We start from the raw sequence: 25,939 nt of genomic DNA on the forward strand, positions 1-25,939 counted from the left end.
AAATAGTAAACTTTCGTGATGTGTACTTTTCCCGATGTCCTCAAAAGTTTTTTTTTTGTGTCTATTTTGGGTTATGAAAGGTTCATATTTTGGTTTTATAACTGCAGGATGTTTGCATTCATTAGAGCTGTGTTACACACTTCATGAAAGGTAATTTTCAAAAATCCATAATAGTGGCACTTTAATAAAACCATCAAGATGGACATCACTTCCACAAGAGAGTATTTTTATCCAGGGGCGTAGCCATCTTTTCAGAAGTGAGGGGGGCAGAAATTATATATATATTGCTGATTATCAATATTTAAAACGTGAGTACATTTTTTCAGCATTCTTTGATGAATAGAAGGATCCAAAGATAAGCATTTATGTGAAATAAAAAGCCTTTGCAACATTATACAGTATATCATTCAATAATATATATTTTTGGAAAATAAATTATAGATATTAATACTTTTATTTAGCAAGCTTTAAAATCTCAATAAATAAAATTTTGAAATATATTCAAATAGAAAAGTTATTTTAAATAGTCTAGTAACAATATTTCAGTTTACTGTTTTGCTGTACTTTGGATCAAATTAATGCACGTCCCCCGCGTAATCTACGCCCCTGTTTTTAATATAATCAATCATTGATCATTATATAATCAATCATTATATGGTTAATCAAAAACAAAAACTTCTCACCTCGCCAGCAGATGGCATTAACAGACCCCCCCCCCCCCAGAGTCGAATCATAGTTATTTACAGCTTTTCAGGATATGATTCAATGTTTCACACAGCGAGTTCTTCACTCTTTTTCATGTACATTATGATTTAGATTTAGACGCAGACAGACAGACACACAGACAGACAGACAGACAGACAGACAGATAGACAGATAGACAGATAGACAGATAGATAGATAGATAGATAGATAGATAGATAGATAGATAGATAGATAGATGCTGTAGAAGTCCTCAACCATTCCCGGGCTCCATTGAGGATCACGTGACCGCAGCAGGAAGAGTGAGTGAGCGGCTGTTACATGTTCTTTGAATCGTTGCACGCGGTGTTTCTGACTGACTGAGAGGAAAATGGCTCCTACAGGTAAGAAATACCCTCTACGATACACTTCAAAAGCATGCATTGTACCACCAGAATATAAGAACCCTACTATAATTGCCTAGCTTTTAAAAGAAGCCGAAGCAGTGCAGCCGTGTTGTGGCTCGTTGGCGCAGTCCGCTAGTGATCTGTGGGTCAGCTGTTCCTGAACTCCGGCTCATGAAAACACACTGACAGGGCCTAAGCTTACGTTACAAGAGATTCGTTAACCATTATGATTTCTCTGTTTCCAAAAAATATTTCTTACGTGTTCTGACGCGGCTTTTCTCTGTATAATGTGGGTTTAGGGTCAACCCAAGTACGTTAAATGCGATATGTTTAAGCAGAGCATGGTTAGCTGGATAATTAAGTTCTAGGATTTATTAGCAAACTGATAACACGCCCGCAACAATATCTCTCACAATGACTGTATCGAGCAGATATCCATGTTCATTTGGTGCTAAAGAGATCGCTATAAATCTTATTTAACTTAACTTACTGGTATGATACATAAGTAATGTGCATTTAATATGCGTGTGTGTGTGTATATATATATATATAGAAAGAGAGAGAGAGAGAAAATATCTTATTACAATTACGTAATAATTATATTTTATTCAAATATTTCAAGTTAATAATAATAATAAAAAAAAATTTGAATTGAAAATTCTCTAGCCAAAGGAGTCGACACACTTTTATATATATATATATATATATATATATATATATATATATATAAAACCAGGTGGTAGAACAGTCATTAGCCTAAAAGCATGATTGGTCGATGGATTTGTTGTTTTAGGAATAATAAGATATAGGCATCTGGAAACAGGTTCCATATGTGAATCACATTTAAGTGTATACTGTTATAATATTCAGTGTAAGCAGTGTTGTTTTTGCATGTTCAGGTGAAGTTGTGTTTGGCTCTGGGGACCGGGTCTGTGATGACAACCGTTTGCGCTGGGATCTCATTCCTGACCGGATCCAGCAGCTTACTGAAGAGCTCATTGCCAAGACCAAAAAGGTGTATGACATGGTTGGTGCTCTGGACGTGTCCAGTGTCAGCTATGAGAACACCCTGAAGGCCCTCGCGGATGTGGAAGTGGAGTACACGGGTAAAAATCAACACCATTATAAACACAGTTTAATAATAGAAATGTTGCTGAACAACCTGTCATCTGATAATGTACAAGGCCTTTTAACATAATTCAACAAAATACACCCCCCCCCCCCCCCCAGGGTTATGTGTTTTTATTTGATTTAAAGATCTTTACAGATTTTTTTTCATTTGTAGTATTTTTAAATGCACACTTACTGGACTTAAGCATTTTAGCTTTACTTGATTATACATACATCATTTCAAAAATAAAGTGTTAGTATCTAATGTGGTGCATAACAAGGCTTTTGGAGAATGTTTTTTATTTTTGTATCTTTCAGTCATCACTGAGTTGTTTCTTTTCAAAAACGAGCTCCATATTCTCCTATGTGATGCTATATGATCTGTAAAGCTTGATGTATTAAATCTAATATAAAAAGACATATGCAAACAGTTTATACCATTTCATGTTTAACAACAATAATTTTTTATATAATAATTTGTAGAATTTAATTGTAATTGAATTTATAATTGAATATAATTCATTTATGTCATATAAGTATATAGGGTATATATACGTCTAAATAAATAAATAAAATAAAATAATAATAAAATCAAGCTTTCACAGAGAGAAATTGTTTTACCAAAACCATTCCGATCATCACTACCAAAAATGGATTTTAATCCTTTAAATGGCAGTTTGTTTACAAAATTGCTCTGTTAAAAAAAAGGAATTATATATATATATATATATATATATATATTTTTTTCATATACTAAATGCTATGAAGTTATTTAATCGTTTTTTTACAGTCTTAGATAATTTTATGATTACAAACAGTAATAATTTTTATACACTGTCAGAATAAAAAAAAAATTCATAGCACACACGTAAGCCAATACTCCCACACTATTATATTACATAATTTCAATGCAGCAGCAGTTGGCCTTTTTTTTTAGCAGAAGCAGAAAATGTATGCTCTGAGCATTAAACAGCCAAAATGATCAAATAGACAAAAATGTCCCCTTAAGGGCACACAAGGGTTAAACAGGGGTTACATATGACGTAACACTGATTTTACAAAATATTTTTTTATTTTAAATAATAAAATAAATTAACACAATATTTCTGTTAATCAGCTAAGTGGTTGTTTGTTTTGGATTACTTTTATCCTTATAGTTCAGTCCAGGGGTGACATTTGCAAAGAAACAAATCTATCTTATCTACTTTTGTAAGCGCCATCAAAAAAAAGTCTGAGTGTGCAGGAAAACAGTGTGGAGTGGGATACGCCATTCAGCACTTTTTGCATAATGACAGAGCAGCTCGTGTGTTCCTCTGCGCTTCACTATTGTTCAGGTGTTGAATTAGCTGAATTTTAATTCCAGCCAAACAAAAATTTAAATATGCCCCTTTTTATTATTTTATTTAATATTTGTTCAATAGATATGTTATTGCATTATGCGTAGAATCTCTGAGGACCTGCTGATTAAATTCAAGTATCAAAAACAACTGATTATGTGTTTTCAAAAATGCACTTGTTCTTTTTGCAGTTCAGCGGAACATGCTGGATTTCCCTCAGCATGTGTCCACCTGTAAGGACGTCCGCACGGCCAGCACTGACGCCGATAAGAAGCTGTCAGAGTTTGATGTGGAGATGAGTATGAGAGAGGATGTTTATCAGAGAATCGTGGCTCTGGAGGTGAGCAGGGAGCGAGCACCAACACAGATCTCACAGGAACTAAACGCTAGTATCTTTCAGGGACAGAACTGAGGTCTGAGACAGCTGAGAAATCCTGACTTAACCCAATAAGTCACACATTAGCGTGTTGTTCCACCAACTTGTGCATAAAGTTTTGCTACAAATTTCTATGCAAACAATTAAAGATGATGTAAGTTTAGAACACCTTTTGTAAACACCAAATTTTTTGAAGCAACTGCGTTTTTTTGTGTTATTATGTCTTGTCATTTTAAGGAATTTATAAATAACTCATGTGCTTTTTAACAGGAGAAGCTCTCAGATGAGAGTTTAACGCCCGAGGCCAAGCGTTATATGGAGAGACTTATTAAGCTTGGCAAAAGGAACGGCCTCCATCTTCCCAAAGATACGCAGGAGGTCAGATATTAAGATCTTCCTTTCAGTTTTCTGTGGAGCAGTAACACAAACGCTCTCTTCTAGCCTGTAACAGAGTTTTATTTTCCCTGTAACAGGAGATCAAAAAGATCAAGAAGAAAATGAGCACTCTGTGTATCGATTTCAACAAACACCTGAACGAAGATACAACTTGCCTCCATTTCTCTCGCGAGGAACTCGGTGGGTGGACACGATACTTGCTTTTCAGAGAGACACTTAGTGCTTGCATGAACAATTATTTTTTCTTCTCTTACATGTAGTTTTGAAAATGGGTGTAAATGCTTTTATTAGGGGGGCTTCCCGAGGATTTCCTTAACTCTCTGGAGAAGGATGATTCGGGAAAACTGAAGCTCACTCTGAAGTATCCTCATTATTTCCCCACCATGAAGAAATGCTACGTCCCAGAAACACGGAAGAAATTAGAGGAAGCTTTCAACTCGCGTTGCAAAGAGGTCGGACATCCCAGAAATCACCTGTAACCAGAACTACAATGCTATGCAATAACACTTTGCTTTAAAATAATTGCAGTGAATCATTTTCATAGTGCTACTGTAATGATTCTCCTGACAGGAAAACTCTGCTATCCTGAACGAGCTCGTAGAGTTGCGCTCTCGGAAGAGCAGCCTGCTGGGCTTCAGCACTCACGCTGACTTTGTGCTTGAGATGAACATGGCCAAGACCTCCAAGACGGTTGCAACTTTCCTTGGTAATGACTGGTATCTTTACATGGAAATAGACAAGAATCTCACATAAAAAAATAATCCTACATTACAAAAAAAAAAAAAAAAAAACACTTGTTGATTGATATCACTTTCGAGGCCATGAGTTTGCCTACCAATGGTATGAGAGAAGCAGCTTTCACGCTCAACCAAACTGACATTACTAGCCAGTAAGAATGTTTTGCTCTTATAAACACGAGACATGCATAATATAGTATTCAATTGCAGAGAAGCAGCCCTGATGAATGGAGAAGTGCGACAAAAAGCTGCTAGGCGAAATGGTCAAAGATGTCCATCTAGTGCATATTTACATAGAAAGCAGTGGAGCTTTGTAAACAGCTCAGAGTAATCATGTCATCTCCATAAGAACGATATGATTGCCAAAACAAATTCAATGGGGATTTTTGAAAAGGTCCTGTTCACATATGCTCTATTAATGGTAACTTACCGGTAATTTACCTGGGAAGACTGTATGTGTGAAAGGGGCAAAACTCTTCCTCTGTATATGCAGTGAATTTGAATTGCTTAACGTTCATCTTGAGAAACAGTGTGCATTATGTTACTAGATTTGTAACGTAAATCGTTTATAAACCTTTTCCAACACAGGAGGACATCAACCTATGTCTAAATATGCCATGTATTGTACTTCGGGATTTCAAAATAAAAATTTCTGCACATGGCCAAATATTAAAATGTAATTGATTTAAACATTAATCACGCTGTAAAGTGAAACGTCATAATACAGTTATTAATACATTATTTAATACATAATGTATTTAAGTACAAATATTTTGTAATTGAAAATTTCGTAATTTTTTTTTAAATTAAAATATTGTCACGTTCTAGTGAACCAAGTATCTGTATTTTGTCTCATCTGGCGAGCTAAGAGGATCGTCACACCCCTAGTGTCGCATAATTTTCCAAGAGCATGACACCGCTTTTATTCTTGAGGTTATCCATATATTAATTAAAAAGAAAATCAGTTTGAAAGCAATAAAGAAAGCAATAACTTTGCCACAGTATCCTTTCAAATGTTGAAGTTACCACAGTCATTGCATGCTTTGCATGTGCTGCCCCTCCCCCGGAAAAATGTTCAGGCTCAGAATTTTTTTTCTTTTCTTTAACCCCTGAAAATAACACCGTTGAGACTGGAGCTGTCCCAAAACATGTGGTCCTAGAACTGGAGTAAATATTTTTACATGGCTTTTTAAAAAAATAGCCGATGTTTTGCGTGTGTTTGGCCAGTCAGTGTACACTTTCGTCTCTGGTAGTTCCTGTAGAACTGTTTTAGACCCTACTCTGAAGTAGAAGGCAGTTTAGGTCCCTCAGTTGGAGTTTCTAGAATTAATACGTTCCTAGTTCCTGTGGTGCAAACATGCCAAAAAGTGAGAAAATCCGCCAGTTCTAGGAGCTACGGTATAAAAAATCTAAACGGTAAAATGTTTATTATTAAATTAATATAATAATACTTTTGACTCATCCATTTTCTTAAAAATTGTTTAAAGCATGAAAAATAAGTATCATTTTATAAAACTTTTTTTTTTTGTTTATGAAAACTTGTATCTGAACTAGGGGTGAAACGATTTCTCAAGTAACTTGATTACAAAAAATGATCGAGGCAAATTCCTCTGCCTCGAAGCTCTTTTTATTTATTTTAAATCTCACGTCAGGTTCTTTCGCAATGATTTTTTTTATGTGACAACACGTTTGCGTCACCCACAAAACGGAAGGAGGCACAAGGAGTCAGCACTGTTTTGATTTGAGGGCGTGGGCAAACGTAAAGAGAACTTCGTGGTGTGTGTCCATTGCAAGATAGAGCTGGCATACCACAACTAGGGCCCTATGATTTCCGCGATGCAGAAAACGCGGAGGGAATCGCAGAATCCAGTCATAAAAACGAATTTACAGTTTAACGTGGAATGGCACGGAATTTGCCAAATTTTGAATGAATTAATCAAAAATAGGTCATTGCACTTACATCAAATCCCGATATGGACTAATATCTGTAAATATTAAGCCGGAACAGTCTATTTAAATATGAATCATGCATGTTCTGCGTGTCTCTGTTAATGAATGGAGCAGAAGCGCGTCTTCCTTTATCACACACACTGAAGCGCAAGTGACGCTCGCGGTAATTTCAGCATCTGCTGTCTCACTAAATGAGAACGTGAACCAAGGGCGTAACTTTCGGTCTACCATTGGGGGGGCTCAACTAACGCGATCGTTATAAAAGTGTACAACAAACAACAAAACACATCCACTTGCACATATTTGACAATCGGAATATCAGATATATCCTGCTATAGCTAACAAATTTGTGTGAAATTGAATAAAAAAGGAAATAAAAGCAGATTATCAGTCATTCAGCACCATTGTGGCTGCGGGTGTGACAAGCAATGAAGACGCGTCTCCCCATAAAGTGATACTACGATCAATAACGGTCGCCTTGAAAAACTTTTAAACTTACGCGTGAAAAGGTTAAGTAAGGCGTGATACTTAAAAGTGTCTTTGTTTTGTTTTGAGTGTATGGTCAATAAATAAAGGAATTAAAAAGATGGGCACAAAACCTGTTTGTCGCACCCCACTTGTCATGTCTGTATTCCCTACACTTTGAGAAACGCAGAGCTAACTTAACAGCTAATTTAGCAATAGGGGTACCTCAGTTTTTTTTTATTTTTTTATTATTATTTTTTTTTTTGCCTGTTGTCGACCAACAATGAAAAATCGTCGTCTGGCCGCCTTTCAGTGTCCTTTTCATCTTTCCATCAGCTTTCTCCAACCATTCATCCCATCGACTGCGCAAAATAGTGAACAAACTTGGTAGAGAAAGCCGATTGGGTAATACCAAGTAGTCGGTGCGGGGGGTTCTTTACAGATTATTTAAAATATGATACTATCTTTCTTGCTGGCAAATGAAATTAATAAAGAAAACGAACAAAAGTATGCATTCGGAATATTTCATATTTATTTTAATTTGAATGATGTGATATTGGGGGGGTTATATTAGCTGGATCTGATTTTTGAGGGGGTCATGACCCCCGTGCAAATCACGTGCATGACGTGAACACATGAACAACATCTCCAGAACTGCTCTGACAGTCACTTCGTGAGTATTTGACCATTTGATTTGAGTAAAACTAGCGTCACATCACATACACAGAACTGTAAAGGTACGTCAACCTGTCAAAATAAAAGTCCTGTTGTGGTTTAGTACCAAAAAGTTAAGTTTGCTTAATTTTCAATAATTAAAAGATAAATTAAATTAATGTTTTAGGTGTTTACTGTGCATCTCAGAAAATACTTTATTTAAAACCCCAACTGAATGGCACTTAATTGCAGGGGCGCTGCTGGCCAAATGGGTGCTCTAAGCAGGATTGTATTGTTGTGCCCCCCTTCCTCAAATATGATGATGAAAAAAACACCTACTATAGGGGTGAAAAAATTATTTTAATCAAATAAAAAACTAAATGAATAAATTGTATTATTTTCAAATTACAATTGTGGCTCCCGACATTTACCTATGGCTATAACTTTATTATCTCTTTTTTGTAAGGGTTGTGATATACATGTTTTTTGTTGAAGAAATTATAAAGGCTGTGTCATCTATAGCAAAAAGGTGGCCAAAAAGGAAAGATTAAGTGAATATGAATTAAATGTTTGGTCAGTAGCCTAAACAAGGATTTGATTGTCCTGTAAGTGTAACAGCAACAATTACATGGCATCTGGCTCCCTTTGTAGGCATTTGTAATAATGTACATAAATTGTTTATTTTGTATTTGCCTACATTATGTATTTTAACAGTTTTATTATTAACCAATCATTATTGCCTCATTGTTTTTTTATATAATGCATTTTAAGTCATTTTAAAGGCTATTGATGGCTTAGCTCTATTTTATAGCAACAAAAACATCAAAAAAATATTACAGTATATTAATAATTTGTAAATTATTATTTGAAGTAACAAAACCATGGTTAATTTGCAGTTACCATGGCAACAAGAACGATGATTTGCGGTGTTATTGTTAAAACCATCTGTAATTTTCGTTAAAAAAAAAAAGTTCACAGGAATGGGCCTGAAAGTGATAAATGGGCCTATTTTTTACCTAAATGATTTATAATTTATTTTAATATATATTAAAAATGTATAAGGTGTGCATTGTAGCTGACACCTAAATGAACACATTACAATTTTTTTATGACTGCAAGTCTTTCTCCTCAAATGCTATTGAGTTTCAAATTTGCGTTTGAGCCCATGTGAAAAAGTATCATAATTTACATATGATTTACAGTTTATTTTAATAAATATCCAACATTCAATTCAATTGTGCTTTATAGCTGTCACCTAGATTAACAATTACAGTTGTTTTTATGAATGTAAGTCATTCTCCTCAAATGCTACTGACATTAGAAAAGTGTATTCCAATATCGCATGTAACTTTAGAGACGGTCCCTAAATTTGAGACTCTGGAACATCTAATGTCAAGCCAACTTTTTTTTTTTTTTTTAATTGTTTTACTTTCTTTAGTTTTCTTTTCTCTGCGCCGGATTGCTGATGTCCTTTACCCGGACATAGATGTTCATCCATCAATTATGAACATTCAGCCGAAAACATGAGGTGCAAGCAGTGGCGAGCGCGGATGGGAGAATGGCGGAAGTTTTTTTTTTTTTTTGAGCAACTGGGATGGTGCCCCCTCTGGTAGTTGGTGCCCTACGCAGACTGCGTATTCTGCGTGTAGGAAGCGACGGCACTGCTTAAATGCACTTAATTCATCTGTCAACTTTATTGTCATTGTTCACAGTACAAGTACAGACAGAGAAACAATGGGTACTAAATAAATGTTTATTTTTGATGTATGCATTGCATTCTATGCATTTAAAAAATACAAAAATAAATATTCTAAAAAACGAAACTTAGTTGTTCATTTTAAGAGATGACCCGGGAGTCTTATTTTCTCTTGCATAATAAGTATTGCACTTTAATTAAGCAAAAACACATTTTATCCGATTACTCGATTAATCGATGGAATTTTTGGTAGAATACTCGATTACTAAAATATTCGATAGCTACAGCCCTAATCTGAATGGTAATTTATGCTTTTTACAGCCAACTATGTTACTATAGGCATTGCCCTATATTATGTTCATATGGTATTAATTTTATTTGTGCAGGTCTTAAAAATAGGGGTGCTCCAATCAGGATTGTTGAGGCCGATCACAGAAAGTCGTATCTGCTGATTCGATCATGGATACCGATCATTTAAAGCCTTCTTTTTATCATGTAGAAGTATTTATAGTGATGATCCAATCAAGATTTGATTTATACAGGGCCTGGATTTCATTTTTTGAAATGAATTCCCCTCTTAGATGACTCTCGTGAGAAGGGATTTTTTAAAAGAACACTCCACTTTTTTTGAAAATAGGCACATTTTCCAACTCCCCTAGAGTTAAACAGTTGAGTTTTACCGTTCAAGGAACTTTCCTGCCTAGCCATGGGTGCAGCAGGGTAGTGAAATAGTCCCTTAGCTAAAAGTGAAAATGGTAAAACTCAACTGTTTAATATCACTGTGCCTGCTGCACCCATGGTACGACAGCACAGTTCCTTGAACGGTAAACCTCAACTGTTTAACTCTAGTCAAGTTGGAAAATTAGCCTATTTAAAAAAAAAAAAGTCGAGTGTTCCTTTACTTTGAGGCGTGGAGGGATTTTTTAGGAAAAAATGTTACATATATTTATCTCACCTAAATGTTTGATCATGCACTGCATTTTTGTTTTGACAATCGTGCAATTGTTGCACAATAGCTTACACACAGCACAGGCCGGATTTCATGAGCTGTATGTGAGGCAGTTCCCTCTCGAGGCGGTAACTCAACAATACGTCAGCTAAGACGTATATGGGAACTCTTCCCTTCTCCACTTTCACTGAAATCTTATTGGCTAACGCCAGCTGGGGACAGCTGGCCAATTGACGCGAAGCATGCAAATACTGACAGTGGGCAGTATAAAATGCATGGGCGCGAAAATTACGTCAGAATCTCTTTCTTCACGCTAGAAGTCTTATCTAAGTCATCGTGGAAGTTGCAATAGAGGACTACTCACCCTGTTTTTCCTCTCCGCATAGATGGCTGCCAATGCTAGATTCGGACCTTCACCAGTTCTGTGTGACCTGCCTGGGATTCTCACACGGACCACACGTGCGCCAACTGTGCCGAGCTGCCAGTACGCGCCCTCAGAGCCAGAGTGGCTCGGAAAACAGCGAGAATGAGGCCCACTGCCGCCAGCGAGCCGCTGGTGGGCCCTCCCCCACCCGAAGACGAGTTTGACGTTGGCGTGGTGGACGATAGCTTCCGCCCCGCGAACTTCGTCCTCTTCGGAGCTGGTGAAGAAAAAGACTCCATGTCGCTTTCGATGTCGGAAAAATTTTGGCCTCTCAGTAAAGAGGGACTGCCCTGACCAAGAGGGCCCTGCAGACCTCCAGGAGGAGCTCGTCAGGGTCTTCGGAAAGGCCGTCACGGAGCTGGGTCTCGCTTGCAACGCACCTGACAAGCCTGTGAAAGGTAACTGGACTCGTGGCTCCTCCAGTCGAGCTGCTACCAGACGGCATTGAGGCATGCAAGAGCTTGTGGTGAAGTCGTGGGCTGCACCCCAATCGGCGCGCACCCAATCTGCTACACAGGCCATGTTCACGCACGTGGACGGGGCGGAAACCCTCCCCCCGTCGAGGAGACTGTGCACCTGTGCCCGTCTCCCTCTGCATTTGGTTCGGACCACAGCCTGCCTTCCAAGCCGTGCGGTTCACGGCCCTTAGACGGACAAAGCCTATGCTTCTGAGGGAAGGCAGCTTCTGCTCTTCATGCCAGGGCAATACTCAAGGTGTTTCAGGCAGACGGCGGCACAGTAGCGTTGACGTCATCAAGGATCTGCGCGCGGCAACTGATCTTGCGCTGATGGTTACTAAGCGCTCTGCTCAGCCGTTTAATGGGGCTCATGGTCGTCCTTACAGGCACCTATGGCTTACCCTAGCTGTCCTGGAAGACGCGGACCGTAGGACGCTCCTAAACGTTCCAGTTGCTCCCTCCGGCCTCTTTGGTGATGTCATGGAGCTTTTCTCAGAGACGCAGAAAGCGCCCCAAGGCGATGAGCCACGTCATACCCCGTCACTCACTCCAGTCTTCATCTGCGAGGTTCCGCTCTTATGCACCTCGTCAGGCTCTAAGACCAGCTAAAATAGCCCGCGGTGACACCCCGCTCTGAACCGGATGCTCGTTTCGGCCGAAACCAGCAGTGGTAAGATGAAACGTCAGGGTCGGTTGAGGACCCCGCGCCGCGAGAGAGCCAGCGCGCCATCTAGCCGTCTCCATGACTGACCGATAAAGTGAAAAAGTGAGTACGCGGGAGGCCCCGCCCCCTAGTGCCATGTTCAAATGCATCATGTCCCCCATTTCCTTCGGGCGACGATTGCTATGTGTGTTTAAATGCTGTTTGTGTGAGTTCCACAATAGAAGCATGTACACAATCAACAAAAGACCTATTCTTTCTCTTACACTCAACACTGTGTCACTCGCCCTGTCTCATAGCAGCGCTGAGCCACAACCTATGATTATAATGGCCTCGCGAGGGAGCGAGAGTGCCAACACCACAAAAACACGGTGTCACCCTCCATGTTCAGATGCATTATGTCCCCCATGTTCCTTCGGGCGACAATTGCTATGTCTGTTTAAATGCTGTTTGTGTGAGTTCCACAATAAAAGCATGTATACAATCAACAAAAGAGCTTTACTTCCTCTTACACTCATCACTGTGTCACTCGCCCTGTCTCAGAACAGTGCAGAGCCACAACCTATGATTATAATGGCCTCGCGAGGGAGCGAGAGTGCTAACACCACAAAAACACATGCATCATGTCCCCCATGTCACTATGGGTGACGATTGCTATGTGTTTATATGATGTTTGTGTGAGTAAAAATTTTACTATAGAACCATGTATCCGAATTCTTGCACCCAACATTGTGTCACTCGCCCTATCTCAAACAGCGCAGAGCCACAAACCCATGATTATAATGGCCTCTCGATGGCACAAGAGTGTCACACCATTACGCGACGCGACTCGCCTCTCCAATTCAAACGCAGACCTCCCCGCTTCAATGGCGTGGTCCCGTCACTGACTTTGCCCCAGAACCGTCCTGTTCTGCTACAGGAAGTTCTCAATCTGCTCGAGAGGGAGCGATAGAGCGAAATTTCCCCTCAGATCTAGCGGAATGCGCATGTGGAATTACCTGGACGATTGGCTGATTTTAGCCCACTCAAGAGATGTGCTATCAGTCACGTGAAAACAATGCTTCGCCGTTTGGATACGCTGGGACTGCGTGTGAATAAGCAGAAGAGCGTGATTTTACTCAGACTGTAACATATCTGGGAATATGTTTGGACTTGATGGCGATGCGAGCCCATCTCTCTCTAGAGCATTTCATCGACTCTGCGCTGTTTCAGACCGGGCAGGTCGTTTACACTGAGGGAATTTCAGAGGCCTCTGGGACTGATGGTGGCGGCGGCTTCAGTGCGCCATCTGGGTCTACATTGCAGCCGCTACTGTTTTGGCTGTAACTCGAGTTCCGCCGAGGGCGTGGTCTTCGGTCCACAAGCACATACGGTCATTCACAGTTGCGTCAGCACTCTGAGACCGTGGAACAGCCCGGACATGTTCAGCCCAGGAGCTCTTTTCTCTACGAACGCGTCTACTTCAGGCTGGGGAGCAGTGCGTCTGGGCGTACCTGCCTCAGGCCTGTGGTCGGAGTCACAGAGAAGGTGGCACATACACCGTTTGGAATTGGAAGCGGTGTCCTTAGCCCTGCAAGCCTTTCGGTCGAAATTGGAGCGGCAACATGTACTGATTCAAACCGACAACACGTCTGTGGTCTCGTACATAAATCGCCAGGGCGGCGTGCGCTCCAGAGCTCTATTCAAACAGGCAGCGAGTCTCCTGTTGTGGGCGGACCGACACTTAATCTCCATAAGAGCGTCGCACATCCCCGGTACTTTGAACCATGGAGTGAGCATGCTTTCGAGGAACGGGATTCCTCAAGGAGATGGAGGCTTCACCCAGGATCAGATATAATGATTTGGGAGGGAGGAAGTGGATTTGTTTGCCACGAGCGAGAACACGCACTGTAAGACGAGTGCTAAACACACTTACAGAGACGTGAGCACCATCAAACATTCGCTGCTACGCGCAGAAGTGGGGAGTTTTCACAAAATGGTGCGATGACATTTATATTGACCCGGGGACCTGTTCCGTGTCCAAATGTTTTCGCTTTCTACAGCACAGTATGGATAGCGGGAGTTTGAAACTATCCATGCTGAAGGTGTATGTGACCGCTATTGCCGCTTTTCGTTCCCCGGTTGATAGGCAAACGATCGGTAAGCACGCTCTGGTAATCAGTTTTTTCTCAGGGGAGCAAGGAGATGGTGTACTTCATGGCCGCCCTCCGTGCCACCGAGGGATTTAGCTCTAGTTTTGAGGGCTCTATCTCTTACTACCGTTCGAGCCCTTAGCTTCGATTGCGGTTAAGGAGCTTCCCTGAAGTCTGCTTTGCGTTTGGTGAACGATATTGCATCGTGTTCGGACCTGGCGACTGTAACGTCACTCTCCAGCCAAGACCGGGTTTCGTTCCGAAGTCACTCAATACACCGTTTTGTTTCCCTACCCGCCTTATCTGTTGAGCCGTCAGCCTCGCGTGACGCTGATACTCAGAGCGCCGGTACCCTGTTAGAGTTTTACGGATGTATATGAATCACTCGGCCGCCTTTCGTCAGTCAGACCAGCTGTTCGTGTGCTTGGTGGATGTAATAAGGGACGTGCTGTTTCTAAACCGAGACTTTCTCACTGGATCGTGGACGCTATCAAATGCCAGGGGAAGGATTATCCCCTCAACATCAGAGCTCATTCTGCGAGGACAATATAAATGCTTCCTGATGGGCCTGGTCTAGAGGTATGTCTGTCCAGTATTTATGTTTTGCTGCTCGCTGGTCTTCCCAGAACACAATCGCCAGGTTTTACAAGCTGGATGTACCCTCTGTAGCGTCACATGTACTTTCGGTGAGTTAAGTTTTATTCATTCTGTTATAACCAGCTATACAGTAGTTACCATGGCTGCTAACTCTGTGTTATGGTTTAAATGGGTTAAGCAGTTGTCACCGCAAACGCTGTCGACTCTGTTTAACTCTCATGCTTGAGTGCTTATTGCGTTGTGTCTGCCCTGGTTAGTGCAGACTTCGAATATATTGCTTGAAGTTATGCAAATCTTGTTAGGGTCGGAGCAGATGTCTCATTGGCCTAGTTCCGCCTATCAGATGCAAGCACTCTTAGCGACACGGCCATTGGCTAGAACTGTCCTGCTTATGTGTGGGGGTGATTGACTCCGTTCAGGGCTTATCTTCACTGCTCTCACGGCAGGATTTTATACAGTTCCCATATACGTCTTAGCTGACGTAATGTTGAGTTACCGCCTCGAGAGGGAACGTCTCCGGTTACTATCGTAACCTCGGTTCCCTGAGAGGTGGGAACGAGACATTACGTTAGCCGCCGTGGTCGCTGTTTGATCAGCTGTGCTAGCGTTCAGTCGTGATTCTGACGTAATTTTCGCACCCATGCATTTTATACTGCCCACTGACCTGTCAGTATTTGCATGCTTCGCGTCAATTGGCCAGCTGTCCCCAGCTGGCGTTAGCCAATAAGATTTCAGTGAAAGTGAAGAAGGGAAGAGTTCCCATATACGTCTTAGCTGACGTAATGTCTCGTTCCCGCCTCTCAGGGAACCGAGGTTACGATAGTAACCGGAGACGTTTTGCAGTGTGTATGCAGTCTATGTGTGTACAAACTGTATGTGGTGCAGAAGCATCACAGACTGCTTTCACACGAGCACTACTGATTCATGGCTGTTTACTACAAACACAACATTTATCCATTATTTTGATGTCAAATACAAACATTACTTAAAGTGCGTTTCAGCATCGTGATTCTTTTTTTGTTTTGTTTTTTGTTTACACAGTACTACAATGTTTCATAGATGTTTAAATGTAATAAACCCATTATTCAGTGCTGTCTACTTTTGCTTATACTTCAAGATTTATATATTAAATTGCTCAAACAAGTGGCAAAACATTTAAACTACTTTTCTTACATTATCACAAACATTCTTAATTAAAACTTACCATTGAAGAAAGTCAGCTCTACTGTTTTTTTTTTTTTTTTTGCATTAATTGTAGAGCTGAAACAACGAATCGATTTAATCGATTAAAATCGATTATTAAAATAGTTGTCAACTAATTTAGTCATCGATTCGTTGCTAAATAACTTTTATTTGCCGTAAGCGGCTCATTTCGTGCATATTTCAAATCTGCGGTGACCAAAGTGTGGCAGTAATGAGCCACCGGAGGTTTTACTCAGCCAGTACAGCAGGAGAAGTAGCGAATAGCCAATAGCTGGCCTCGTTTTATGTCACGTGCTTCCCGAACAGCGTCTCTGCCATAGACATGTATAGAAAGCCTTTCTGTACATGTCTATGGTCTCTGCAGCATTCAGCAGGATGTGGGAGTACTTTACTTTGAGCCTTCAAAAAAGAAGAGTAACCTGTAAACTCTGCACTACTGAACTGTTTAAGGGGACGTTCACATATCGCGTCTTTTGCGCGCTCAAGTTCGTTATTTCCAACACCGCACCGCATCGAGTTAAAAACATCTCACATTTTCAGAATGCAGCAAGCGCATCGCGGGTCATGTGACAAGAACTAACCAATCAGCTTCATCCTTTCCCGTAACAACGTTAAAAGCTCAGTCAAGATGAAAGGAACAGCTGATCATAGTTGTATATGGATTTCCATTTTGAAATAAATTTAGTAGCAGAGCTACTGCAAGCGATTTTTTGAGCTGCAAATCCATTTATTCTTTGCTGAAATTTCCGCGTCTTCAAGGAGAAAGCACGTCATGGTTGCTTAGCAAAGGCAGACGCCTCAGGGGCGCTTCTGCCTTTGTGCTTTGTAAAGGAGGAGAAAGCGGTGCACCTAGCGTTTTCCACGCGTTTTTAGGCGCGATATGTGAACGGCCCCTAAGACTTTCATTTGTGCAGATTCTCCAGTACAATGTTGTTTGCAAATGTTTAGTCGTAAAAGCTGATAACATTGCTTTTTAACAGTTAACATTTAAAGCTTTACAAACATGTTCTGTGATCAGTTTGTCGTTTACCAGTTCAAAATTCAGTCGTGCAGCCTAATTATGACTGAATGAGAGAGGTAAATGTTTAAAGATATTTGAAATGCACTTTTTTTTTCTAAGTATTCACTGCTCTTTTTCACACAGCAGGTTTTTTGTGTGTGTCCAATTTTTTTTTCTGGACAACCTTCTGATGGATTTTACTTTAAATTGTGAGTTCCATTCAGGTTTCATGCCATTGGCACTTTTTTCGAAGGATAATTTACAATTTCACAGCAAAAGCTATAAAGCTGTTTCCCAGTAAATAATAAAATACAATGCACTGCAATTTTATTCTGTTTTATCCTTATTCTTCGTGAAAATATGTTCTGAAAGATTCCTTAATAAGCTTTGTCCGGGATGTTAAACTACTTTAGGAGCTCTAAGGACTGCCATGGTGAAAACATTATTTGATATCTCCTTGTGAAATTTGCTAGAGTATGGGTCAGTGTTTTGATTGCAGAAGAGTTCGACAAAGGATTACTAACACAATAAAATAACTCCAGGTATATTTTTAATGAGGATATGACAATGCAAAATGGTTAAAATCTCTTAAAAATCTATGCTGAAGGATAAAGACCCTTTATTAATAATTTACTTGGGGAAAAAATGGAAAAAACTAAAATATAAGCACATAAACCGATTAATCGTAAAAATAATCGACAGATTAATCGATTATCAAAATAATCGTTAGTTGCAGCCCTAATTAATTGTATATTACAAGCAATCCTGCTGTTCATAAAGAACTTTGTTTTCCTACCTCCACGAGTGTCATCTATTATTGCCTTCTTTATCTAAAAGTGCCCTTTTCCTTTAAACCTAGCCAAAAAGCCATAGCCTGTGTGTTGACTGTGAAACACATTAATTACTACATTTACGTGTCAATCCATGTTCATATTTACCGCAAACAAAGCACTGTTACTTCAATTCAGTACTTGCGTCACAGCAAAAATAGACCCGTGAGTAAATGATCTCTGCACTGCTGTAGATGCACCGCTCCTGGAATGCACTGACGGACCGCAACCGTGTGCAGTGTGAATGCTTTAATCTGTTAACATGAGCTCATACGTACTGCAAGCAGAGTTATCTGAACCTGCCATTATGTGTGTGTGTTGCTGGTCTCCAGGAGAGCTTGAGCACTGAATGTTTAAACGCTGTCAAAAATGAAAAAGAAATGCAATTTATAAACTTTAGTGGTGCAACACTGCCTCAATTGAGCAAGTGACAATTCCTGTGTCAACTGTGCAGACTGTGCAGACCATTTTGAGAGAGCAAGAAAGAGAGCGTGTGGTGATTCATTAACAACGTTTGTGAAATTATGTCTCACAGAAAGTTTTCAGATTACTTTATCAGTTATTTAATGGAGAAATATGAATTGTACCTCACCTTCTTAATTATACCTTATACCTTAGTAATAATTATTACTACCGCGCCGGGCAGAGACTGAGACGGTGCCACTGCATGTCATGCCAAACCTCGTACATCAGCTCGAGATCGGCCTTTATAAAGACCAACGATCAAAGCGATTATCGATCAATCAGAGCACCCTTACTTAAAAAGGTCTTAAAGTCTTAAATTTGAGCTAGCTTAAAAATCTTGCAGCAGCCCTGTTCTCTGTTGAATTTAGTAATTTAGTACATCTTTGTCTAACCCCTTGTCTTTCCATTGTCTCCTGCACACTGTAGAGGATTTGGCCCATAAACTGAAGCCCCTGGGTGAGCAGGAGAGGGCTGTGATTTTGAAGCTGAAGGAACAGGAGAGCCAGAAGAGGAATCTGCCCTTCACTGGAGAGCTCCAGGCCTGGGACACGCGCTATTACATGACCCAGGTGGAGGAGACCCAGTATGCAGTGGATCAGAACCAACTGAAGGAGTATTTCCCAATGGAAGTGGTTACCAAGGGCCTACTGGACATCTATCAGGAGCTGCTCAATCTCAGCTTCCAGCAGGTGGAGGGTGCACATGTCTGGCACGATGATGTTACGCTGTACTGTGTCAAAGACCGCACCTCCGGCCAGGTCGTGGGACAGTTTTATCTGGACCTTTTCCCCAGGTGAGCACTCATAATTGTATTTTACAGAACTTTTTTTCTGGTGATCATGGTGATTTTTTTTAGTTTTTTTTTTGATTCCTCCTATTTTTGTATATAAGAAAAAAGGTTAAGAATGTGTTGTATTTTAAATACTTCCTAAGAATGTTCTTTTAAGATAAGAGACAACCCTTAAATCCCCAAAGGTAAGATGTTTAATTTATTGGATGGTTTAAGGGGTCATATGGTGTTGTATTGGGTGTTAAGGTTTTAAACACATTATTTTCCACATAGTGTACATTATTTTTTCTCCTCTATGCCCCGCCTTTCTGAAACAGGTATTTTTACTCATTGGTCGGAAAAGCGATGTGTTTTGATTTTCAACTCTCCGGTGCTTTGTGATTGGCTGAATTCCTCAAGCTTGTGACGGAAATGTTACGGCCCTTACCATTTTGTGATGCCGTGTCCCCCTGCACGACGAGACAAAAACAATAAAACCCATTATAAATGAGGCATTTGCTGCATCCAGTGGGAAAATAATGAATATAATGACTTATATTGTCTTTTTACGTGTTGCATATCGCGCTGCATAAAAATAAAACCATGTCCGCATTTGTGATCGGAGAAATGAAAACAACAAGCACTACTCTACACTGCTCATAAGTTATGTTTGTATCATCTTTGAATTCTTTGAATATGAAAACTTACAGGCTGTGAGTCAGAAGCACCAGAATGTCCTTGCAAAGTTGTTATTGCCCCACTTTATAGAAACAGACACAGGCATTGTAGAACCCCGAAACAGTCCTTGTCCTCCGTCTACATATTTGGGTTGAACTGTTCCAGAACAGTGTTGTAAATACAACTTAACCACTGATTTCCAGTTGTGTCCTCTTTTGGAAGGCCAAACAAAGTAGTTTGGCGTTCACAACGAAACACGCAGAATCTCCACAACATGGCACTGGCGGTAACTGCGAGAATAAAAGTTTCTCCTTCTTTGCATGAACATTTGGGCTGCATTATGCAAATCTTCCCACATAGTGACATAGACGTGTTAGAATGAGCCGTTTTAGGAGGGGATGGTTGAATCTTATCTTTTATAAAGAATATCTCTTTGGATTCAAGACTTTAGTCTTTGCAACTTTATAGATCTTCTTTATGCACCAAGAGCTTGTAACATTCCAAAGAGAAAGGGAAAATTTAAATTACATCATAACACCTTTTTAAATTAGAGCCTGACTGATAAGGCTTTTTTGGGGGCCGATACCAATATTAGGGAGTAAAAATAAAGACAAAAGATAGTACAGTATAGTCAAGTTTGGACACACTTCCCAGTTGTGTGTCCAAACTTTTGACTGGTACTGTTTATAGAATATGATATAATGGAATATAAATACATAAACACATTTTTTGCAATGAAACTCTAAAAGATGGTAAAACTCTTCTTAGCTGGTAAAACATCTTTGTGTTGAATCACCCAATAATAAAATGTGACATTCTGTAGTTTTGTACATTCTGTTGTTTTTACAAGGGCTTTACTGTCTGATTTCTGAGACGTAGAACCCATTCTCATCCTGAAAGCTGAGCTTCAGCTAGATTAATTGCTAATTCTTCATTATCCCTGCAGGGAGGGGAAGTACGGCCATGCCGCATGCTTCGGCCTGCAGCCCGGCTGTTTGCTCACAGATGGGACCAGGCAGATGGCTGTGGCTGCGATGGTAGCTAACTTCAGCAAGCCCACCGCTGACGCGCCGTCCCTGCTGCAGCACGATGAAGTGGAAACATACTTCCATGAGTTTGGACATGTGATGCATCAGCTTTGTGCTCAGGTCTGAATAAGGCTTTCACTGAGGTTTAGGTTGCAACTATTTTGCAGTATAGAGTGCTGTCAAACGATTAATCGCATCCAAAATAAAAGTTACATATATTGTTTATATATATGTATGTGTGCTTTGTATATTTATGTATATATAAATACACACACATGCATGTATATATTTTCAGAAGAATAGGCGGTTTATATATTAAATGTATTTATTTATAATATAAATTATTTGAACATAAATATAGATGTAAATATTTTCAAAATATATACTGTGTGCATTTATATATACATAATAAATATACTCAGGACACGCATTATGCAAACAAAAACTTTTTATTTTTTATGTGAATAATCATTTGACCGCACTATTGCAGTCTGAAGTTTAAATACGGTCATTTTTCTGTTCGTTCAGGCGGACTTTGCGATGTTCAGCGGGACTCATGTGGAGAGGGATTTTGTGGAAGCTCCGTCTCAGATGTTGGAGAACTGGGTTTGGGAGAAGGAGCCCCTGCAGCGCATGTCCAAGCACTACAAAACAGGAAACCCCATTCCAGAGGAGCTTCTGGAGAAACTTATCAAGTCTAGACTTGCTAACACAGGTGACCGGAAAACACACATTGGTCATTTTTCACAATAAAATTGGAAACCGATGACACACTAGCAACAAGTTAGCGTAACAAATAGGGTTGGGTATCGATTGGGTTTTATTCGATACCGGTGCCTGAATCGATACTTCTATAAAAATAAATTAATAATAAAAAAAAGCCTAAAAAGGATAACATTGAAGAACATTAAAAAGATTTATAATAAATCCACAGCATTCACACGCTCCTTGGATGCTCTCATTTCCCAAGCTTCCCTTACTCTAAGGGTAATAAATGTATTTCACGATCTGGGTCATCATTTAATACAAAACCACACATAATGTTCCTGCTGTATCTCAGTCAATCACTCTGATATTTAGTCAAAATGAGTGCTGTCTGTCACTGTCTTTAATCAGTTCTGTGAATGACTGTATGTAGGCCTGTCGCGATAGTCGATAAATCAATTAATCGCACAATAAAAAAAAAAAAGAACTCGATAATATTTTTGGCCGCGATAATTGTTTTACATTTTTATTTAAAAAATGTAACATTTCATGATGTGGGGTTAGTCTGGAACATAGCCTGTGGACATCCCGCAGTAGAAAACACCCTCTCTGATGGCACAGATGTCCCGGGAATAAAGAGATAACGTCTCGCTAGAGTGACCAGCTTTGGGAAGCGCCTTTCATTTGCTTGTGGATGTTTCACTCTGAGGCGATTGCGAATTTGTGAACAGTTTATGGAGATAAATGCTATAGCCCCGCTAAAAAGCCTAGCGATGCCTGTGCTTCTTGTGTACATTTCAGAGAACCAGGACAAATATTCCAATCGATCGCTCAGGCATTTAACAGGCACCGAAATGAGGAACCGAAATCTTCGTTCTGATTCTGTTCGGTGCATACCGGTTCCATAGGTACCGGTCCCATATTGGTACCGGGTTTCGGTACCCAACCCTAGTAACAAATGTTTACTCTGTTTGCTCACACTTTCTTATTTTGAACGATTGGGTGAATTATTTTTTGAAGGAAAAAAAATGTCGGTCACTTCTTGCCATTAACAAGCCATTAACTACGACTTTGCCTTAATAAACTCCTAATTTGCTGCTTATTAATAGTTAGTAAGGTAGTTGTTAAGTTTAGGTGTGGAGTAGGTTTTGGGAATAAGTGCTTTATAAACAGCCAATATGTCAGTAATATGCACAATAATGCACAACTACCTAATAGTGGTCCCTATAAATAAGTGTTTTTAAATTGTCTCTGTAAGCTGTTTTTCACAATGCAATAACGCTGAGTTGACTTTCTGTTCTGGTTTGTAACACCAAATTTTCACAAATTAAAAAAGTCCCATCTTTAAACATTTTGTAAATCCTCTGGCCTACTAACTTTTTCTTCCTGTTTTTCAGGACTGTTTAACTTGAGGCAGATTGTTCTGGCTAAGGTGGACCAGGCTTTGCACACAAAGAGTGGTCTCGACCCGGCTGAGGAGTATGCCAGACTTTGCCTGGACCTCCTGGGAATTCCTTCCTCACCAGGTGAAATGAGATTTAGACCTCAGCAATATAATAAAAATCCTTCATTTATTTATTAAACTCCTAAATAAATATTTAGTATGGAATTCTCTGCAATGGCTTAAAGGACAAATAAATGGAAACATATTGGTTGCAGTATTTGTTATATGCTTAATAAACGGTAAATAAAATGCACATCACTGTAATGGTTTACACCAAATCACAAATAAATATATCCACAAAATGAAGATTCATTCATTGCAATATACAGGTGTGCACATAAGTGGTGTGCATGCACGACCTAAAAAAAAGTCCTGTGTAAATAAGACCGCTCATTTCAGTACCGACATGGTTGACAAGCTGTTTTTATTCAGCTTTCAGATGATTTATAAATCTCAATTTCAAGAAATTTACCCTTAATTACTGGTTTTGTGGTCCTGGGTCACAAATATTGGCTATGCGCTGCTGGTTTCAGAGCGGGAAATTATAAAAAAGTAAATATTAGCATTTTGCATTGTATTTTTAAGTTTACTATTAAATAATGTAATATAATTTATTTAATATACATTTTTTTATTTTCAAATATAGTAGTATTCTCACATTGTTTTGTTTATTATTTTATTTTAATTTAAAGTCATATTTAATGGGTCACATTGAGCAGTGTGAGCACCAAACCAAATCTCCAGGTGCTCTCATGAGAACCAGAACAAAAAATGTATGTGCACCCCTGACAATATATTGTGAAATGTTTTTTGTGGCAATACTGGCTGGAAAGATCTCTCAGCCAATCAGATTTAAGGACCGGAACAAACTGTTCTATATGCATGTTTTATTGTTATCAGCACCTCCTCATTCTTCTTTCGTTCTTGTTTTCTTGCTCTTACAGGGACAAACATGCCTGCTACCTTCGGTCACCTGGCTGGAGGGTATGATGCTCAGTACTACGGTTACTTGTGGAGTGAAGTCTTCTCCATGGATATGTTCTATGCCCGTTTCAAACAAGAAGGCATCATGGACCCTAAGGTTAGATTAACCAATAGTGCTTGTGAATCCTGTGTGTAAATGTCCTTTATGTGTTTACTCATGTTTCTGTGTTGTCTCGCAGGTGGGTCTGGACTATAGGAAGTGCATTCTGAAGCCTGGAGGATCTGAGGATGCTGCTGACATGTTGAAGAAGTTCCTGGGAAGAGAACCAAAGCAGGATGCTTTCCTCCTCAGCAAGGGACTCACAGTTGAGCTGGAGCCGGGCAAGCCCTGCGCCTGCTGACTGCCTGAATGTTAGGCTAAGCCCTCAAAACCTCAGACTGATACCTCCTATTAAACCCAAAACGCTCATTCTCTTATCACAAGAGCTTTCACTATGAAGCGTTGTTTTAAAATGTAAAATGTATTGACATCTGTCTAAAACAAAAATTTACAAAGGACATTTGTTGTGTTTTAACTCATTTCTGTTGAGCGTATTGAATTCCCTGTGGAAAAACGGCGAGGAGCTGCTTTTGTGCACTCATAAAACATAATTCGGCTGATGTCACATACGGGACTCCAGCTACATGATAAACAGCAGGTCACCAGACAGCTATATGTTTGCTTTGTTTTAATGGGAGTTTCTTACAAACACATGTCCAGCTCACATCCCACCCCAAAATTACAAGAAAAAAAATACATTTTGCATGAAGAAAGTTTTAAAATGTTCTTTTTTTTTTTTTTACTTTAGGTTTCCTCACCTGTGACTTTGACTTGACTTAACATTTGACTTTATTTTATAGTCCCTTTTTCTTTTTCTTAATGGTCATTCTATAAACTTATAATACACTGAGGGGTAAGACTTTAATGTGATAGTCCAAGTTAGACGTTTAGTCTTAAAAAAATGAAAATTTGATGTTTATCTGCTTACCCCAGGGCATCCAAGATGGTGGTGACATTGTTTCTTCAGTAGAACACAAACCAAGATTTTTAAATCAAACCGTTACAGTGGAAGTGAATGGGAATCACGGCTTTGAGAGTCCAAAAAATTTACACAAAAAAATCCAAATTAAACCCTGTGGCCCGTGACGATCCATTGATGTGTAAAGACACAAAACAATTCATCTGTGCAAGGAACTGAACCATATTTAATATTGTTTTTTTTTTTTTTTACCTCTGATTCACTGCAATGTCTGATATGTCCAAAAGCGCGTCCTCAACAGCCGGCACATGACTTGTCGTCTTCTTGCTTTGCGGCAGGTTGTAAGCAAGACTTATAATTGCATTACCATGACCTATCTCTTAAATGGACCATTGACACTCCTAATTGAGACTGTAGATAGTGTCAGTGGTCCGTTTGAGAGATACTATAGGTGGCGGTATGCACTTATAAGTCTGCATTCTGCCGTAAAGCAAGAAAAAAAAGATTCATCACACGCCTGTTGAGAATGCTCTCAGGACAGTTCAGGCATTGCGGTGAATCAGAGGTAAATAACAATATAAATACTGTTCAATTTCTTGCACAGACCAATCGTTTTGTGTCTTTACACATCAATGTTTCGTCACGAGCCGCAGGGTTTAATTTGGTTTTGTCTGTGTATTTATTTTATTTTATTTTTTTGACTCAAATCTGTGATTCCCTTTCACTTCCATTATATGACTGACAGACTGTGACAGTTTGAGTTATAAATCTTTGTGTTTTAAGTCTCCTACATCTTGGATGCCCTGGGGGTAAGCAGATAAACATCATTTTTGGGTGAACTGTC

General features: G+C 39.6%; 1 protein-coding gene across 1 annotated transcript; it reads left to right on the plus strand.

The window, feature by feature from the left end:
- The first annotated feature begins 933 nt into the window (after window positions 1-933).
- LOC132126254 (thimet oligopeptidase-like) lies at window positions 934-24,855 on the plus strand. The gene is made up of 13 exons (XM_059537384.1): window positions 934-1,085; window positions 1,988-2,194; window positions 3,727-3,875; window positions 4,182-4,289; window positions 4,385-4,487; window positions 4,599-4,759; window positions 4,878-5,013; window positions 18,955-19,321; window positions 20,922-21,123; window positions 21,532-21,718; window positions 23,106-23,234; window positions 24,097-24,233; window positions 24,316-24,855. Exons 1-13 carry the CDS (start codon window positions 1,073-1,075, stop codon window positions 24,475-24,477), a joined length of 2,061 nt encoding a protein of 686 aa, XP_059393367.1. The 5' UTR covers window positions 934-1,072; the 3' UTR covers window positions 24,478-24,855.
- Window positions 24,856-25,939: the final 1,084 nt, after the last annotated feature.

The sequence above is a fragment of the Carassius carassius genome, chromosome 44 (assembly GCF_963082965.1).
Source record: "Carassius carassius chromosome 44, fCarCar2.1, whole genome shotgun sequence".
NCBI classification, from domain to species: Eukaryota; Metazoa; Chordata; class Actinopteri; order Cypriniformes; family Cyprinidae; genus Carassius; species Carassius carassius.

Coding starts and splice junctions, on each gene's coding strand:
- LOC132126254 (XM_059537384.1), top strand. Junction 4,290..4,384: donor TTCCCAAAGATACGCAGGAG/GTCAGATATTAA, acceptor TCCCTGTAACAG/GAGATCAAAAAGATCAAGAA. Junction 4,488..4,598: donor TTTCTCTCGCGAGGAACTCG/GTGGGTGGACAC, acceptor TGCTTTTATTAG/GGGGGCTTCCCGAGGATTTC.